Below are 20,579 nucleotides of genomic sequence, written 5' to 3'. Positions count from 1 at the left end.
CAGAGATGTGGCTCAAGGAGAGGTGAATGCTGTCTGGCTGTGGTCCTGGAAGGTAGCGAAAGAGGCAGAGGAGGGATGAAGATGCGGGGTCCTGTTTCAGCTCAGTGCGTGTGCCGTGTGGCGGGCTCTCTCTGCTCTGCTCTGCTCCTCTCCTGCTGTAACACTAGCAAGGAGAAGGGGGAGGGAGGAGGGGCAGAGCGGGCTGCGTCCCTTTCCTCCAATCAGATGGCAAGCTGCTCAGGAGCGCTTGCTGCTGAGAAGAAGCTCTACCCGGAGATACACCCCACACCCCCCCCCCCCCCTTTTCAACATCTCTCTTACACTCTCATTCTCACTCCGACCCCCCCACCCCACACACGCACGCACACTCTCACAAACACTCTCTCTCTCTCTCTAATTCTCTCTCTCTTCACATACGCAGTCACATAAGTCTCTGTTCAAAACAGCCATTATTTACCAGGCTGTCTTGAGCAGCTAATCTGGTCATACGCCATTCACGTGGTGTGCACCACCACCCCCCCCCCCCCCCCATATCCCCTACCCATTGAACTCCCCCCCATCTAGCCCTCAGCCCCCCTTCCCAGGGCCCCGCAAACCAACCAGTACCCCCTCCTCTTCAGCCCTGACCCTCCCCAGTCTTATCAGCCCCCACCCTACCCAGTTCACCATCTGCATCAGCCCAGTTCTACTCAGTACTTTTCCATAAAGGGCTGCAGTGGTCTCGTGTCGTCAGCCCCCGTAAATCAACATCCCAGCGGAGGTTCATGAATGTAGGCTACTTCGCCATGGGAGTAGGTCTTCTGACTGAGTCACTCAAGATGCAGTGGTCACATAGAAGAGAACCAGGAAAAAAAACTAGCGTAAATCCAGGACGGAACCCGGAGAGAATCAGGACAGACCAGCACACCGCTGAGAGGCCCCCTCCTTCCCCTCGCCGCCACCCCTCTTCAGCCGTGATTCATGATGTTGACGCCACACAGAACACAACGTAACCTGTACGTACGTGTTACTGAGCCATGTACTGGCTCCTCTCCATCCCTCTCAAAGGCAGACACCACCTTCTGTTCAAAGGTCACACGAGAAGAACAAGCGTTTCTTTCCGAGAAGGCGACGAGTGATAGAAAAGCACTCTCAGGTGGTCCCTCAGGAATGCTTTGCTCAAACAACATCTTAAAGACATGAGCAAGAAGCTGGTCGCGCCACTACAAAGACAGAAGCCAGAACCAAATCCCAGGGAAAGCTTCCAGCAGCCTCCAAAAAAGGCCTAAATGGTGCTGTTTTGACAATCTTGTCACAAAAAACACTGCAGTGCCTCCTCTTTGCACGAGAAGCTGGCAGAATAGGCACAGCACGAGCCAATTACTGATCTCTATCTCTGCAAAAATGTAAATATAGAACACAGCCCCTGTCCTCGTGTTCTCAACCCACATCAACCTGGTTCCTTTTCTATTTCTTCATCCAGTCTTTTGCCCCTCTGCGTTCTTGTCACGGGCCCAGCTGGAGAACATCAACTCGACACGTTCTCAAGGGAGATATGAGAACCGACTGGGTCAAATCCTATCAGGTCAGCCTATTGTCTCAGTTTAGATAGTCACTGAAAATAACCCCCCCACTCCGCCCTCCCATCCCTATTCAGTTTTAAAGGAAACCATTGTGACCGTGGAATACTTATATTTTACTGCCTTAAAAACTCTTAGGAAGTTATTTGAAGGTTCCCAGTAACGCCTGCAAAGCAGCAGTGAATACTGAGGTGAAAGTTGTCCTCAAAACGTCTGAGAGCTCGTGAAGAAGAATGAAACAGTGAGCTGCTGTGCACATGGGTCACCAGACATGTCTCAAACCCAGTCTCAGTCTAAATACAACTTCTTGGTCTAGAACTAGGGTTGACCTCGTGCTGATGGCAAGTCAGGCTAAATAGAGGACTGAGGTGTTCAATTCAAAGCGGGGCACCTAGCCCTTTGTTTCCTGAGAGAGCAAAGAAGAAACAACGTTTTGCTAAGAGTGCCCACGCATCAAGGGCCGCTCTCACCCTCCAGTGTGGAAAAAAGGGTTTGGGACTGATTAAATTGAGCCATACATCTAAATGGTGCTTGGTTCGTCTTCTTCATTTTTCTAAGAGTAAGCTTCCAGAGTCTCTCAGGGGAAGTGCTGGCGTCATCAGACACATGGCAGCGCCAGCTGGGCACGTGCACTTCCTGTTTTGTACCTGTGACATCATAGCACAGCTCCTCCTATCCACCTGGAAAAGGGTCAGAATCTTAAGGAGGCAGTGAAGTCGTATCACACTTGGTTTGCCAACAGGGCTGGATATCAGAGGTGTAAACACATGCAATGCATAATAAGAAAGTTACTTTGAAAATATGAACAGCTTTGAATATATATATGTACATATACAGTTGTGGCCATAAGTTTTGGCAATGACAAATGTTGTGTTTTGCAAAGTTTACTGGTTCAGTATTTAAGGGAAAATGTTTTCATATGTTTCTATAGAATACTGGAATACAAAAAGGCACATTACATATTTTTCTAATCTTATGCAAATAGTCCCCTCTTTTACAGCAGTCAATCTGCTCTTAAAATCCAATCAGAATGATAGAGTGATTTCACCTGGCTCAAACTAGTTCACACTGTCCCCTGTGCTGATGATATGACTTACTTACATTATGTCAGTAGTCATTTTATGCCAAGGCCCAGCAAGCTTTAAAAAAACACAAAATGTATGTCGCTCGCAATACTTTTGGTCACGGCTGTACAGTACATATAACATATACCATATATTGTTTATAGGAATATGATGTTTCTATCCGTGACGAACGGATAACACATGCTTCATATGTTGTGGAGAAAAAAAGGAAAATAACTGTGAAAGCTGTAGCTGGAAAATCGACAAAAACGGGCAATAGACAGAATGGGAATTCAGTGTATCACATGAGATAGACGTGACTTTGATCCATGGAGCAGTTACGTGTGGGTCCTTTAATGAACTACAACCTGATTCTGAGGGGGAATAACACTCGCCCGGTCAGAGGGATGACATCTTCCTCTGTTTTATGACCCATTTCAGATAAACAGAAAATTCCTTTCAAGAACAACCTCACTTCCCAAAGGCCTGAGTGAGTGTTCCAGTACAGCACAATGCATCCACACCATATCCGGTCAGGCTACTGTACAAGCACACTTTCGCAGACCCCAAGTCTGCCAAACAATGGACCCATCACTGGAGAGGAATGCACCCAAAAATGCCAGTCATCCACCGACAACAACACGAGCGGGGTAACATCCCAGAAGTGATGCGAACGGCTGGTGCGCCGCGCAGAACCGAGGGGGGGTTGCCGACGGCAACGCGCGTGATTGATGGAGCCGGGTGAAGCCAGAGCGTCAGACCCCGACCCCGCGTCGGGGAATGGTAAACACTGTCTAATGGAGCCGGTCAGGCCACACGGTCCACACACGGATGCACGGTTACACGTGTGCACCCATCTCATACGCACGCACGCACACGCACATACACTTACACCTGTTTACATTCTCTTGTTCTCTCCTGCTTGTCTTGACACAGGCCAGCCCTGCTGGTCAGGAAGTAACCCCTGTCTCTGTCCCCCTACACACACACCTCCACACTTCCCCCCTGGCTGGACGAAGCTGCCTGCCGCCATATGCTATTGGTTCTGCACTGACCAGTTTAACAGAGCGTGCTCATGGTGACTGAAGTGGAAAGGCCAGGATCCAGACCCAAAAGTTCTGTAGCGTTCAAACCCTAGTCACTGAACTACTACTTCCTAGCAGCCTCGTCGATGACTTTCCCTTTCTTCTGAACCTCCTGTCTTACCGCAGGGTCGCACATCATTTATATGGAACAAGGTCACAAATATGCACACACACACACACACACGCACACAGAAGAGTGTGTGGATCTTTACCGCTAAGTGACACACAGAGGGCAAATAGGCAAACATGGTCACATTACTACAAAACCAACTGGACACTGATGGGCACTGATGGAGGAGAAAAAGAGAGGTAGAGAGGAACATTTATTCTGTCCATATAAAAAGCTGCCATGAAATGAATGTTGAAAACTAAACCGTAGCACATTTAGTAAGTCATCATCAAACACTTGTCATGAGGCACACCAACCAGACATTTCCAAATAAACACAACTCTAACTGGAACTAAGAAAACAAGCTGAGGACATATGAACTGGAAAAAACCTTTCACAACTACACACATGCTCCATGACCCAAGCATCCAAAACTTCCTTCTCAGGCCCTGACACAAAAACAACCGCAAAATGTATTTAAAATGCTAAAAGTTTAACCGCCCTCTATGTGACTGATACCATGTGACATCTGAAGGGGAACTCAGCTATATTTTTAGCAGGGGTTAAAAACAGTATTGAAGATGGAAGTCTGTGTTCAGTCTGAAGGAAGAAGAACCAAAAGATGTGGGCTGTGATAGCTACATGTCTCCAGTTTAGAGTATCAGGCTTCCTCGGAAAGTGAGTCAGACCTGAGGAAGTGGCTGACAGTAAGAACAACAGCAGTAGTTATCAGAATATGAGCCTAACTGGCCATCAGTATGAAGGGTTAGCATGCTAGGAGGCTTTGCGAGGCTTGTGAATGAGTGGTCGAGGCCAGCTGGGAATGCTGGTGGGCAAGCAGCTAATGGACTTGAATTGAGAAAGAGAAGGCAGGAACGATGCTAGCAGGCTAGTAGGCTACGTGAGGCTTGCATAACAACTGGTAGTTCAGAGTGAACTGACCCGAGGAGAAGTTGCCTAAGCTGTTTAGTCATCGTATCGTCCAGCCTCAATGACAAAGCAAAGGGAAGCATTAGTACTTCACATGAGATGACAGATTTGTACATTACTTTGCTGGGTTGAACTTGTGCTTTAACAAACGGCGGTATGATGAATTGAAAATAAGATTTCAGATTTGATCACAAATGAACTGGATAAACAGCATAAAACGTATTCCCGGAAATCTACAAGTCAAATAACGGTTAACAATACAGTATGTGTACTGTGACAAACCTCGTCAGGGTATGTTTAAGTTAGCTATTCGGACGCAAAAGTGTAATGGGTAAATACATACATGGAAAAAGAACAAATGGCATTTTAACTCAGCTTTTATTGTTTTTGCAGCTTATTGTTTCTCTCCAGCTCAAATGTGCTGTAACTGTGTATGGAGAATGCCTTTTCGTACTGTGAATAACAAAACCGGTCACTGACAACACTTTCATTATCTGGCTTAATAAGTCTCTTCTAATTAGTATTTGGAGGCAGGTAAAGAAATATGTAGTATGTGTGTGTGTTACATACGTATGTTAGAAACATACGTATGTAACGTATGTTTCGAACTCCTTCCCATCAAACTCAAGCTTTGTAGGCTGTCAGATGAATCAATAAAAACCACCCACATAATCGCAGACCCAATTATCCTCAACAATGTCATAAACACGGTCGTAGAACAGTAAAAGCAGGGGCCCTCTCGAGGTGCACTTGATTCATAAGCCCCGTGTGGGCCAAAGAATGGATGCACTTTAATAGTGCTTAGAAACAAGCATATTGACCGGTCAGTAAGAGGACGTATGGGTAAGCGTGCAGCGTCTGGCGGTGGGTTTGTGATTCATAATTGTAGAAAGCATCAACACTCTATTCAAACCAATGTAGGTCACTGTAGAGAGAGAGAGAGAGAGAGAGAGAGAGAGAGAGAGAGAGAGAGATAGAGAGAGAGAGAGAGAGAGAGAGAGAGAGAGAGAGAGAGAGAGAGAGAGAGAGAGAGAGAGAGAGAGAGAGAGAGAGAGAGAGAGAGAGAGAGAGAGAGAGAAAAAAAAAAGTACAGAAGGGCAAGCAATCAGGTGATGGAGAGACGTTAGTTAGGAAAAGGGAGAGAAACACAGGGACGGAGAGAAAGGAGAGACACACACATATGCCGTCCGGTATAGTATAAATAGTGTCGATAGAGAGAGTGGGAGAAACAGAGAGCGGGAGAGAGACTACTTAGTTCCTGGTGCTCCATGCATCACTCTGAGAGCTGCTTGTTTCACCAGCCCTCCACCAAAGCTAATTGGGCCCCAGCTGGTGTGTGAGTGTGTGTCTGTGTGTGTGTCATGGTGTATGTGTGTAAAAGTGTGTGTGTGTGTGTTTGAGTGTATGTGTAAGGGTGCGTATGCATATGCTAAGACAGGCGCCCAGCTCCACACAAGATTGATCACCTTTGTTGAAAGCTCAAAGTTCAGCTTTTTACTGCATACAACACACACTTAGTCTTATGTTCATGTCAGAGAATGTATGTAAAGTTAGGGAATGGTGATTTAATACATGAGAAGAGACCATTTGTCTTACCTGAAGTCTTTTGTCTTTTTCCTAGTTTATGAGAACTTTTTTCTTTGACCTGAGACTTTAAGATATGTGGCTAGAATCTGTGGGTTATCAGTTTGCATCCAGCTGATTAAAGCTCTCTATAGATTCTGTGATTGACTATCTCCCCCTCCTCTTCTTCTCTCTCACGTCAACGCCAATTAGGTGTGTGTGTGTGTGTGTTTGGGGGGGGGGGATTAACATAGACCTGTTGTCTAGGCGACGTGGAACAATATAAAAAGCAAGGCATTTGCAGACAGACTTGGACCAATCGGCGGAGGAAATGCAAATGGAATCAAGGAGATGGGTTTGAGTTTGGTTTTTCCTGTTTGCAGGTACTAATCCAGCCAATATGAGAGAAGCCGTCCGGGCCGTGGTTGTGTAACGCGGGCCGGTCACTCAGGTCACCTTCATGTCTCTCTCTCCACCAGCTGGACAGCAGGAGAATCCTTCAATACATTCAATAGCGTAGCCTCCGCCACTGAACGAGGAAACAAGCAGGCCCACTCACTTGGGCTCTTTTTGTCTATCTCATTTCCTGGATGCATAGAAACCACAGCTCGTAGCAATTAGAGGAGGAGAAAAGGAGAATACGGGGACAGATAGAGGGATGGGGGGGCAGGGAGGAGGAGGAAGAGAGGGAGGAGGGGAAGGGCAAGAGAAGAACAGAAGAGCAGGAGAGGAGGCAAAGAGGACAAAATAAGTAAATTCAGTCATGGGAGGGATCGAAGAAAGGGGGAGAATGGAGGGGAGTTGAATAAAAGAGAGGGATTCAAAATGAGGAGCGAGGGAGCTCAGCAGTCCGTACGTTTTTCAGGAATCCATCGCTGACAACACACGCAGATCCGCTCGGTCACAACAGACGCACGCTCTCTCTCCCAACGCTTTGACAGAGCCTGAGTAGAGGGACTCGACAGGGCCTAGATCAATCCATTCGATCCCCCCCCTAGAACAAGACAGACCGGGATACAGGCAGCTCCACACCACACCCCAGCCCAACAGTAAAACAGTGTTATAGTGCTGGAGGCAGAGCTGAGCCAAGACATGACAGCTCATCATCACAGCTTTAACGACCACCTGCCCAGGCACCCCGAGACAGCCAGAGAGGGTGTAACAGACACAGTATGCATCCCTGATGTACGTATAACCATCACTTTTTATGGGGAGGGGGGTAATATTGGACAGAAGGAAATGTAAAAGGAGGCATAAAGACTTTTGCCAGAAGTGCTTTTCTATTGGGTCTCACTGCGGTGCAGCTCGTTACAGTGGCTTAATTTCGCTGACTGAAGGTTTGGCATAGCAGGTCTGGGGGTTGGTGGGTGGGGGGTAAATGTATGTGTGTGTGTGTGTGTGTGTGTGTGTGTGTGGTAAAGTTATGAGAGTATTCTCTGTTGAGGTGTGCACATAATGGAGCCTCTAGCACTGCTGAATGGCAAGAAGTGCAATCCAACAATGGAAATCAATCATGTTTTTACACCTGCTTGTCTGTTCTCCCAACTACGCACACACACAAATGCGTGGACGTTTTTATGCAGAAAGACACTGACATGCACATCCCCTCCTCTCCTACGCACACAAACCCTTCACTTTAGATCAATACACAAACAGACAGGCACATCACACACACACACACACTCCCATGCCTCTCACAAGCCACATGAATCCGAGTAGCTATTCCACCATGATTAATGAGGCCAATCTGTCGAAGTTGACAAAGCGTGCATGAATACCCCGGCCTTATGTTAACACGGCATGTTCTAACCAGAACCAAACCCTGCATTACCCACAGTACCTCAGCCCTCCTTCCCAAAAGGGTTCTTCACTCGGTCACCCATACAAAGCTGAGCAGGGCTGCAAGAACCCGATTCCCACCGTGGCATTTCAGTATGCAAACGAGCCCTTGTGTGTCTGTGGTCCTTCATCTCAAGTAGGGCTGGTGTCCTGAAGGTCAGAGCGTCTCTCTGAGGGCTGGCTGGGACCTGAGGAGATCAGTCCCAACGGTTTGTGCTCCGGGCTCTGAGGCCTGGTGCCTTGGCGACGGAGCCCTGAGTGGGACAACGTGCACGAGAAGAGTGCGCACGTTACCCCAAATCTCCTACCTGGGAGATGCTACCTCAGCTTGGCTGCTAACACACACACGTACGCGCAAAGGTCGCGTGAAACACTGAAAGGACCCAAAGCCACCTCTTATTTCCTACACTCATCCTTTGATTGCGTTTCGAAGTTAGCCGACCAACCCCCCCCGGATTCAGCACAATAAAATAGGTCACGGAGCACCTGATGGGTCGACCCCCATTGGTGGAGAACCAGGACAGGGGATTTGAGGAAAAGACACAATCTTGTTGAAGCAACTAAAAGCGCTGAGTGAAATATTGATATGCTTTTAAGATTTAAGCCTTGCAAGCGTATGTGTGTGTGTGTATATTGGAGAATATCCAGATGTCTACGAAAGGAAACCAAAATGAAACTTAAGGAATGGAGCAAGGACAAATCCATCTTCTCAGTAGTTTTTACGCTGTACCTGAAGCTAGCAGGCTCAGGAATGAGCATCAAGTTTTTATTGAACAATATAGCCAGTACATCTAATCTATGCTTATTGCATTGCTCTGTAGTAAAGACAGGCACTCTGGAAGCCCTGGGGGAAAGGGAGGGAGGGAGAGAGAGGAGGGTGGAGGAGGAGAAAGGAGAACAAGGAAAGCAGGGAGGGGGGAGGAGACGGAGAAAAGGTGGAGGACGGGGTCGGATGAGAGGGAGAGGAGGAGAGCAGGAGGGGACGAGGAGTTGGGAGGAGGAGGGGTGAAGGAGGAGAGGGAGAGGAGGAAGAGGACCCTCTGCCTCACCCATCTTCCACACCACCTCACGCAGGAAGGGCACGTGCGGACCGCTGATGGACAGACCTGGTTATCTGGCCCCCTCGCAACCTCATGATTGGAACCCATTGAGCGAGCTGACCTGGCCCTTATCATGGGGTCAGATCGGACAGACACGACTACAAACGGTCTATTGGGGAAAGTTCTCTTGACATGGCAAATGAAGGTTTTCAAAGTAGCCTGGGAGCTCGCGTGAGTGAACCCTTCACCGCTTCCCACAGCACTGCAGAGGGACTGACCTTCACACAGACCCCAATTTAGGCCCGACGCAACACAGACACGTGCAGCTTTCACAGCCTTCACTCTTCACCTGCCTATTCAACCACAGAAAAAACAGGATGTCCTCTTTTGCGAGGTGGATTTGGAAGGGGGCAGGGAGGAACAACAGCCATTTATTTCCTGAAAAGAGAGGTTGACGAGAGCTTTCATCTCCAGGGAAAATCAAACGCAATTTTGTTTGTGTAGCTATTTTAACAAGCCACATCACCGAGGGCTTCAGACATGCAGTTATACACCGTCAAACCCTAAACCCTTGTCCACTGTGGTCAAAGCCCATCATTTCTTTCTTGTCTTTTGGCAATAGTCCTTTATAGTTAATTGCATAACTGAAGCCCTGAGGCACCCCAACCTCTGGTGGAAATGGTGATGTGCACGCATGCACACACAAACACAGAGAGAGAGAGAGAGAGAGAGAGAGAGAGAGAGAGAGAGAGAGAGAGAGTAGACAGCACTTACTACTGCAGCCCTTTGTTAACAGCCTGTGTTTGTAGTGTACCAGCTTTCTTTTTCTACTTCAGAGTGCCTGTTTCAATATGTTTTCTGTATGTTTTCCGTTGCAACATTGTAATAATCATCTACACTATGACTTGAATAAAAACAGAAAATCTCAAATGAATATGTTTTGCTCGCACGTGTGTAAATGTGACATCAAGAAATGATGGCCGATGATGCGAGTGCGTGTGTGTCGAACTGGCACAGTGTCACACCGAAGAACCCAACACAACAGAGGTCCGAGCTGTAGAACGGGCACGTAGACATCCCCCCCCGATCACCTCCACATCCTCTCACTCGCACCACCGAGATCCCCGCACACGCACCCCACAGGAGCCACCACTGTGGGGAACCAGGGCTCAACGACAACCCGCAGACAAAACCTTATCAAAGAAAGAAAAAAATCGACACGGGAACAGTCAGAGCGGCTACAAAGCAAATCAAGCACAGCGAAGCGAAGGAGGACAGGTGAGGGGGCCCGCCGGCGGGCGCTCGCCATCTAGGAAAGAGAGAGAGGGAGGGAGAGAAAGGACGTGAGAGGAAAACAGTCCGCGCCATCTCAGGCACCGGTTCCAGCGCCTGTCACGTCCAGTCCTGCAACAGATCACTGCTGGGGGAGGGGGAGAGAGAACCGTCACCCGTGGTACAGAGGCCTGTGAGGGACATTAGAGTTGCTGTGTCTACAGAGGGCAGGGAGGGAGGGAGGGGGAGAGAGGGAGGCGAGCCACGCCTACCTGTTTGGCTGAGCTGGGAGGTGCTCCGGCTCTTTCTGGAGATGCCGACGATGGCGGACATTTTGGCACCGATGCTCGAGCGTCTCTTCTTGTCGCCGGTGCCCACCGTGCCCACGGCCGTGTCTGATTGGCTCCCGTCCGTCTTCTCCAGGTTGCACATGTCGCCGCCGATGCTTGTGCTCTTGGTCATGTTGCCCCCGGACGTGCCCATCTGCCTGTTTTTCATTTTGGATGTAAAGTCACTGTCAGCCATCGCCATGGAGAGGGGGGAGGCGAGGACAGGAGGACAGGAAAGGACAGGAGAGGAGAGGGGGGGAGAGAAAGGGAGGAGAGGAGATGGGGTCAAAAGAGGAGAGGACGGGAGAGGGCGGAAGAGGAGAGGAGCAGAGGAGATAGGAGAAGGGAGGGGAAGGGAGGAGAGGAGAGGGAAGAGGAGAGGACATGATTCAGGTACAGTTACAGGTACAGGAGTCTACAATGTAGGATGTAGGTTGAAGGTAGCATGAATGGAAAAATGAATATTGAAAGCAATCGCAGAAAGAAGTCATCGGATAGAATTCTCTCTGAGATTGACAGAAAATGACGTGCCGTTTATCCAGGGAGTTAAACGTGTCATCCATCAGAGAGGACGGAACAATAACCAATGAAAATCATGAAGTAAAAGCACGTGCCATGGTGTTGCCACGTCAACAGTGGAGATTGCGAGAGGTGAGTGTGTTTGATCACACTGCGCCACAAACCTCAGACCTTCAAAGCGCGACTGATTTGAGATTATTATGGGTTGATGATGGCAGCCCGTTGCTATGGCGTCGCATTTCCGAAGCTCTCATCAAAAGTCAAAACAACCCTAACAAAGACATGGCCGAATCAGAAGAAACAAAACTCACTTTCACTTTTTCTTCTTCTGGAAGAAAATGAGGCCACAAATGAAGGTTTTGCCTTGGTTCCTAGTGTGTAAGATTAAGTTTCAGAGACAAATGACATAATCAGGGTCAGACTAGGGGGCCTTAATGAGGAGAATTACTAGGACAAGATTGCCCCGGGGGCACTTATGTCACTTCATTAAGGGACTGAACCATCACACGCCATTGTCTTCTGAAGACCATTTAAGACAAAATACCCAGATTAGCATGGAGAACACATCTATGAGCTTTCACAATTACTTCCATTACGCCTTCATGAATGGTGAATCGTCTCACATTAGGGCTAGACATGTCTTTTCCTATTTGAACCAAGGATGGTGATTATGAAACCCTAAAGGATTCAAAGATGGTGATTATGAAACCTTAAAGATTACAGTCTTAAAGAGGTGCCCCCCTACACTAGAACTAGTTGTGCTTGAATATCTACAGATGAAATATTTGTTATTAACCACTGGAAAATCCACTTTAATTCGTCTGAACGTGATTAGCTTGATTGTTCTGATGCTACGAATCTGAATATGAACACATGCTTAATCAGCTTGACGATTCGTTGTTTCACCCCAACCCCACTACCCAGCAGGTGATGTTGATTTTGTTTCTGTGTTGCACCTCCACCCAAATTACGTTACGCAACGGGGCGAGGAAGAGGAGGGGTGGGCTCATTCATGAAATATTAAGATAACATGTCTGACACTTTTGCAGCCAATCAGTGATCATAGCACCTTGTCTGGCTGTCTGCAGAGAGACATGTTCCTGCCACCTGCTCAGCTTATTTGACCAGAGAGAGATGGAGAGAAAGTGGAAAGAGGGCGATAGAAAGATGGAGGTTGAGTGAGATGGGGAGGATGAGAAAGAGAGAAAGGGAGAGCAAGAGGAAAGGGATAGCTGGAGGAGGAGAGAAGAAGACGAAGGAGAACGAGTCCTGGTTTGATGGACTCGTGACGTGGCCAGTGAGGAGCCTGGCAGAGTTAGCTAGCCACATGTTGGCAGGGTGTGTTGCTCTGCCTCCCTCGTTAAAGGAGACACCCAGACAGGACGGTCAGAGAAGCTAACAAGGATCAGAGCATACCTGACCTCTAACACCCTCACACACTGGGAGGCAGTTAACGCCTTGATCTTCACATGGTTCCCCACGAACAAGGGCTATTTTACCCTCCCATGGGAAATGCACAAAAAGCATTTTGTGTCTGCCATTGTTACTCGTCTGAAAGAGTATGTTTACACTAGTGAAAGGCACATCTTAGATGAGACAGAGAGAGAGGGGAGAGAGAGAAAAATAATGTACTCCATTCTCTTACTTACTTACTGCAACAAATGTGGTGTGACTCACATAGGAATTGCTACAGCCTTTTTAAGAAAGCATGACTACAGTAGTATTGCTAACATGGCTACAATTTGTAGACACAGCCAGCATCGCTGACACAGGTGCTGTATTATAGCTAACAGAGCTAGCAGACCACCCAATCAAGCTCATTGCTTAAACCTGTCCAGCATCAACAGGCTGTGCCCCAGATCACTCAGCACTCTGACCTCCATATTGGATGCTTACATAGAAGGATTAGTGGCTTTGATCAGCTAATACAACCATGGACCTTTGCAACTCACAACATCAAAGACTTCAACTCCCAGATGCCCCTGTGGCGATGTGGCTGAGCTGTGCTGACATTCTCAAATATGCTCTTTTCTCTGCGACCACCTTGGTGAGTCGGCATTTCATCCACTGACAAAGAATGAGCAAACAGCTTGAGCCTGATAACATTTGGATGGCAGTTTGATAACAGTTTGAGGTGGCTCAGTGTGTGTGTCAGATATCAGCGATGAATCTTAAGTTACCGATGAGGTAACTCATCCTGCTGACTCGGTAGTGGGGCAGAGTAGTTCTGTCCACGAATGAAAAGCTAAAAAACGATGTCCTCAGACCTGGCTCCTGTCTCTCTATCTCTCTCTTTCTCTTTCCCTCTCTCTCGCTCTCTCTCTCTCTCTTCTACTCCCTTCCCTTCTCCCACTATCTCCTATCTTCTATCTTCTCTCTCTCTCACCCCCCCCCTCTCTCTCTCTCTCTGTCTCTCTCTCTCTTTCTCTTTCCCTCTCTCTTGCTCTCTCTCTCTCTCTCTCTCTCTCTCTCTCTCTTCTACTCCCTTCCCTTCTCCCACTATCTCCCATCTTCTATCTTCACTCTCTCTCCCCCCCCCCTCTCTCTCTCTTTCTCTCTTTGTCTCTCTCTATTTCTCTTTCCCTCTCTGGCTCTCTCTCTTCTACTCCCTTCCCTTCTCCCACTATCTCCTCCTCTCACCCTCATCTCTCCTACTCGCTCCTCTCTACCTCTATCCTCGGCCCTCTGTCCCCCTCCCCCCCCTCCCGCCCTCCCCCCTCTCTCTCTCTCTCTCCCTTCCTCCTTCCTCTTTCTCTCCATCCTCCGCCCACTCCCCCCCCCTCTCTCCTGAGCTTTGGCACTCAGTAGCTCTACTCTGTGAAGAGGCTTGGCAGAGCCGAGCCTCTCTCTCCAGGGATGTGTGCTCTGTATCCTGGGTGAACACAGTGTTCCTCTCCATGCAGATCACTACTCTGCGCCGTACATTTTTCATCTAGGCCAAGATGTTCCCAAGGCCAACACAAAAACAAAAGCTCTATTTGTGTGTCGGCTTGGAGGGAATGATTAACGCTTTTGAAAGAGCTCATGTGCTCACCTGAAGGTTGTCATGGGAGGTGAAGCAACAATGTACTGTCTGATTTTATGAAGGACTGTGTGTGTGTGTGTGTGTGTGTGTGTGTGTATGTGTGTAGTATAGATGTGCGTGATTTTTTTCAAGAATAATGGTCCCACCGGTAGAACAAGATTGTTAACCTTAACCCCTAAATATTTCCGTATTCTTCTAATCAATGCCATTCCTCAGAACACTTTGGTTCATTGTATATTAGTGAACCAAACCATGACTTTGGTTCACTAATATTTTACCTACTAATATTTTAACTACTAACTCGGTCTCACTCTGTCATTCAAGCTGGAGTCATCAGACTGACAGACAAACACACGTACACAGTGACAAACTGACTTATCAAGAAAACACAAGATAGACAATCATCACTTCATTGCAGTCATCTCTCTCCATCTCCAAAGATGTCGCTAATCTTGTGGCTCTTGACTGACACAGAGGTAGAATATATTGGTTTCTATAGCAACGAGCTCAACAAGCTCATCCGTTCCTCCTTCATTCCCCCCCTCCTTTGTTACCTCTACCTTCCCCCACCCCTCTATCGCCCTCTACATTATTCTGTCCTTCCCTCATCCCTCTCTCCATCCCTGTATTTCTCCCTCCATCCCTGTCCACTACATCCCCTCACACTAGACACGGGCTGCCAAGGTTATAACAAGTGCAGGAGGGGATGGAGATTTAATAGTGTTGATTGAAATCCTCTTATATACTAGCTGGACCCCTGGCTGTAGTCCTCACCCCCGGAGCACCAACTATACATATAAACATCTATCCAGCTGAACATGTACACAGACACTGTGAACTTTCTTTTCTACACTGACTTTACAAAGGATGTACACAGCTCTCTGAACTAGTCTGACCGTTGAGATTGCCGAGAATAATAATCGGAACATTCCGGAATGTGAACCGATCGATCTGAGCATTTTTCTGGCGTTTCTGTGTGTGTGTGTGTGTGTGTATGTGTGTATGTTGTCACACAGGGGACAATGAGTGCGTCATCAGAGGTTGGGGTTGTGTAACTGTGCATTTTGAACGCTCCTCATTCTCGGCTGCTTCCATCAAACTGCAGCTCTAATCAAGCGGAACAGGTACTCACCTATCCTGTTTTGGAAGATCACAAGCCCTCCTCTCTCAACAGCCACTCACCCCCTCCTCTGTTGGAAGATCACTAACCCTCCTGATAAAAAAAGGTACTCATCCATCCTCTATTGGAAAATCACTAGCCCTCCTGTTGGAACAGCCACTCACCCCCTCCTCTGTTGGAAGATCACTGGCCCTCCTCTGTCTCTTCCGGCCTTCCTGTTACAGACACTAAGTGCCAGGCTAGGTCCACATCACAGTGGGCATAGAGAAGATCATTGGCCTTGCTGGCACACAGACGTGCATGCAAACATATGCACGCACACACACACACCTACACACACACACACACACACACACACATACAGAGAGCCATTGAGAGCGTTGTCCCTGGATCACACAAAGAGGGTGTAATAGAAAGGCACACAGACGTGCCAAACACACAAACCTCTTCACTTCACTTTCTCCACGTATAGTTCATTCACAGTACTGCACCAAACACACACCCTGCTCTCACCTAATACAGCAGTATTGATATATTTGATCTTGATACGGTATCGATATGGCTTTGATAATACCTTATTGGTGGGGTGTTGATAAGGTATTGCTATGGTCCCGATCATGTATTGACAGTGTCTTGATTAGATTGTGATAAGATATTGATATGGTCGTGTGAAGGTATTGGTAGGGTATCCCTAAATTATTGGTCAATTATTGCTGACGACCAGCACCATGGCAAAGGTAGAGTCTTTTACTCTGCACAGGAGTATGACCATGCAGAAGTGTGATAAACAGTGTCTGTGTTAGGGTTGGTTGCCCTGACACTTCACTTCCTGCCAGGTTGGAACATCGCTCCCTCTGAGTGGTTTACACGTCTCGCTGCAACAGGCTCTCGGCCCGCGCTACAAGAATGCTCTTAGCACAGCCGAATCTGGGTCTCTGGGAAGCAGAACATGTCATGGTGGGCTGCTATGAAGCAGAGGTCTGATTGTGGGGGCACAGCGCAATGGATCACAGAGAGAGAAGCGCTGAAAGCAACTTAATATCAGCAGCGGGGGGTGGGGGGTGGGGGGGGGGGGGGTTTAGAGGTGGGTGGTGGTTGGGGACTTGGGGGGGGGGGGGGGGGTTGTGGGGTAGGGTTTCAGGTACTCAGACCTGGCGCCAGAAAACAGCTTCGATCAGAGATAGGAGGGACAGACGTGTCTCATCCCACAACAACAAAACACAACGAGTACGGGAATCACAACACAGCACAGCACAGCACAGAGCAGCGCAGGCACAGGCACACAACCACACAATGCAGTAAGTGACAGTTAATGAAAGAACAACATCACACAGCAGCTGCCGTTCCATCATATCTCTCTAACCAGCATCCTTTATTAAACCTCTTGAAAACCTGTTACAACTCTCTTATTTAGTCATTGAAGGTTGGATGGCATATGTGTATCAGAGTAACTGAGGCCCAAGTGTAAACTCTAATGGATCTATAACACTGACGTCTGATAAGACTTAAGAGAGTAACTCGTAGGGAGTTAGGTAAGCTCCAAAGCTTGTGGTGTTTTTCCTCTGAGGCCAATTTTGAAACAGCCTGGTGCTATCATCGGGGTTGGTGATAAGCATGTGTGACCTGCTGTGAATGCACTGTGAGGCTGAGGGAGTCTTATGAAAGAGCTAAGCTAATCTGCTAGCACGCTCAGGGGAAACTTAAGGGTCCTCCAAAACGTGCTTTGTCTGTGTTCTTGTTCTTGGCTTTGACAGCAACTGGGCTGTTGTTAAACTCCATCTTATCTTCAGACATGGTTCAAGTTTGAGGGTTGGGCTTGAGCCAGGTTGGGTCTTTTTGGGGGAGTGAGGGGAGATGGGGCTAGCTCAGTTGGTTATTTATTTATGTTAGCAGGATTAATGAAGTATTGATAGATTAGTATTTCAAATGATTTCAAAGAGTGTTTTGATCTTCATTATCAAGTCCTCTGAGTAGAAGTAACGCTAGCCCTCATGTCTGCTGAATTAAGTGAGCCTTCAGGCCCTTCCACTCACATTATTTATAAATAACTGACAAATGAAAAAGGCAGAGCACGAGATTCCAGAGACAAATGACGGTCTCAAATCCCTGCTAATGTGTATGACATTCCTGTTATTCACCACTAATGATGCATATTAATAAAAATACTACAATATTGTCAAAACTACACTCAATTACACTTATATCAAGCTGTTTGTGGACAGTCTGTCTGTGTAGTGTTGTTATTCCATCTTTCACAGTCACATAAAGTACAATATGTGTATTGTATTGACTCACATTATTACATATTAGAGTTTTTGGAGGAAAGCTGTAGGTATCTCCACTGGTATTAGTAGGTGATAGGAAAACTCTAGGTATCTCCACTGGTATTAGTGGGCGGTAGGAAAACTGTAAGTATCTCCACTGGTATTAATGGGTGGTAGGGAAGCTGTAGGTATCTCCACTGGTATTAATGGGTGGTAGGGAAGCTGTAGGTATCTCCACTGGTATTAATGGGTGGTAGGGAAGCTGTAGGTATCTCCACTGGTATTAATGGGTGGTAGGGAAGCTGTAGGTATCTCCACTGGTATTAATGGGTGGTAGGGAAGCTGTAGGTATCTCCACTGGTATGAATGGGTGGTAGGGAAGCTGTAGGTATCTCCACTGGTATGAATGGGTGGTAGGGAAGCTGTAGGTATCTCCACTGGTAGTAATGGGTGGTAGGGAAGCTGTAGGTATTAGTCTGCTGTAAGGGGGGTACATCAAGGTGCACAAAGGCAGGTGGATGTTACCTGAGGTCAGCTTCTGAGATACTCCTGGGCAGGAGGTCCTCTTCATTCCCCTCCTCCTGCTCCTTCTGACTGGCTATGTTCACCTCTGACCCTCTCTGTCCTCCCTTTGCTACCCCCTTCCTTCTCCCCCCTTTCTCCCCTCCCACCTCCTCGTCCACCTCGCCCACATGCTCATCCCCCTCCACGGACTTGCTTCTCGACTTTGATTGGCTGACGATGTGACAGAAGCAACAAGCAGAGCGCATGCAAAGCAGAAAGGAAAACAAATAAACAAGTGAAGCAGAGCTTAAACAAGGTCAAGAATGAGAGAACAAAAGTGATGGAAAAAAAGCAAACAATAACTGACAGTTGACAGACTATAAAAAGTAAGAAGGCATACAGTAAAGTATCATGTATGTGTTTTCACTTTTTTACATGAAAACATTATTTCTGCATCAGTACATTGCCAGGTATGGTCAAATCACCTCTTGGAGATGGAGAGTTCAAACATTTGGCTTCAGTTGTTTGAGCTAGGCAGAGCCAAACCTGAACTCTCCAGGAAAAGGGAAACAATGCTAGCAGTGCATTCCCCTTATGTGTCAAACCAACCAAGTACAAACATTGTCAAAACTGAAAAGGTTTGGACATGGTAACGGCAGTTCAGAAATATACTTGGAGTATATTGGGGTGGAGATCCACCAAACCTGGCAACCTCTGATCTTTTCTTGGAGGGTTTCTGGTCCTCCGTGCCCTCCATCAGTAGAGCGGCAACTTACCTGATATTGCGGTTGCCTTGCGGACGCTCTGATTGGACAGACATGTAGCTTGTGCTGCTGAAGCGAGAAGCACTACTCGTTCTCGACACAGCGGACACGTCGCTTACATCACTGTCTGATGACTTAGCCGACAGGTTGTCGGAAACCCGGTGACCATCTCTCCCAGAACGCTGGGGACAATAGACAGGGAAACATTTTATTATTGTAAATACTCATCCAAAATGGACCAAATCCATTATTTACGAACACAACTCTCACAATTATACTGTCACAGAGGTAAAAGGTAACAGAATATAAGAAGGGCACGATTATGTTTACTTGAACCCTGTGCTGGATACACCACAGGGTTCACATCCATCTATGTCTATGATTAAGTTCTTCAAACACTTCTGACTAATATGACAGAACGCAGGTGTGCTTGTATGATATTTGGATGGTTAAGCACCAATCGGAGCCTAATTCAGTCTCCTGTAAATATAGAAGAACATTAACTTGTCTACGACCAGAGGCTTCCAACTATCCGCCATTGTATTTATTTGAATGGACGTCTAACTCTTCTCATCTCCTTCTAAATCAACTGTGATCCAGATTGTGAGGCTCTGATTAGCGCAGGTTGATTTGGTTGTGAGAGTAGAACAGTGAGGAAAAGTAAAGAGAGAGTGACATAAGGAGATTAGACTTTAAAGCCAAGCTAGTCTGGAATATCCATTTACAGTATTAGTGCTGGTTTATAGTGTCCATATCACTCTCCTCTTATTCCTTCTTTAGCTTTAAGGAAGAGAACAATACATTCATTGTGGGATATGTCACTATAATGTACCCTGGACACAGTGTTTATGTGATGCCGAAAGACTAAGGAAGAAAGAAAGAGAATAAAATAGAGAGATCACTTAAAAGAGCACATTGCTGCGTGGCATGTCTCATTGAGATGAGACAGTCTAACATGTAAACACACTTTCGTCCACGACTCTTCGGAGTGGATTAACTCCACATAAACAGGAAGTTGACTAATGTCTTTCCATATCAAACCTTTTCACAGAGCTACTTTAAAAAGAGAACTAACCAGTTCCTTCCACTTCATAGCTGTCATACCACAGTCTTAGAAGGAAGACAAGACAGCATGGCTTGTCTTATAAGGCTCGGCCTCCCTGCTCTGGCTTTCACCCTCTGCAGCCGCAGCCAAAACCTGTGTGTGTGTGTGTGTGTGTGTGAGGACTCGCTCAGTCCGTACCTTGCCCTGGTAGTCCTGCTCCAGCCGTGAGTCAGAGCCTCCTCCCCGCTTGTACTGGTTCATCTTCAGCTTCATCAGCCTGGTCCTCTCCTCCACCTCCATCGCACCTGCGGACAGGAGCAGAGGCACGGCCGCTCAGACGAGGGAGCGGGAGGGAGGGGGGCACACAGACCCCCTGTCCCTAACCCCAACCCCCCAGCTCTGGCTCCTAAGCACCTGGGCTGGCGTCAGGGGGGCCTTGATGCTCTGACGGAAGCTTGGCAGAGTCAAAAATACCGCGTGCATGAGGTGACGTTCATTGCTCATTTTGAGTGATGTGCACAGATGGGTTTGTTTTGGGGGATTTGACA

At 47.5% G+C, this 20,579-nt stretch overlaps 1 protein-coding gene across 2 annotated transcripts in view; it reads right to left on the bottom strand.

Annotated features, from left to right (window-relative positions):
* rims2a (regulating synaptic membrane exocytosis 2a) overlaps positions 1-20,579 on the bottom strand; it is a 106,291-nt gene that overhangs the window by 6,849 nt on the left and 78,863 nt on the right. For both annotated transcript variants that reach the window (XM_084707910.1, XM_084707920.1), the window contains 4 exons: positions 20,230-20,336; positions 18,999-19,168; positions 18,244-18,453; positions 10,734-10,975 (listed from right to left, as the gene is read on the bottom strand). In XM_084707910.1, coding sequence (XP_084564036.1) covers positions 10,734-10,975; positions 18,244-18,453; positions 18,999-19,168; positions 20,230-20,336 — 729 coding nt within the window. The remainder of the gene's footprint in view (positions 1-10,733; positions 10,976-18,243; positions 18,454-18,998; positions 19,169-20,229; positions 20,337-20,579) is intronic.

Source organism: Hypomesus nipponensis, chromosome 2 (assembly GCF_054491055.1).
Source record: "Hypomesus nipponensis isolate SF chromosome 2, ASM5449105v1, whole genome shotgun sequence".
Classification (NCBI taxonomy): domain Eukaryota; kingdom Metazoa; phylum Chordata; class Actinopteri; order Osmeriformes; family Osmeridae; genus Hypomesus; species Hypomesus nipponensis.
This window is presented reverse-complemented; position numbering and strand designations above follow the sequence as displayed.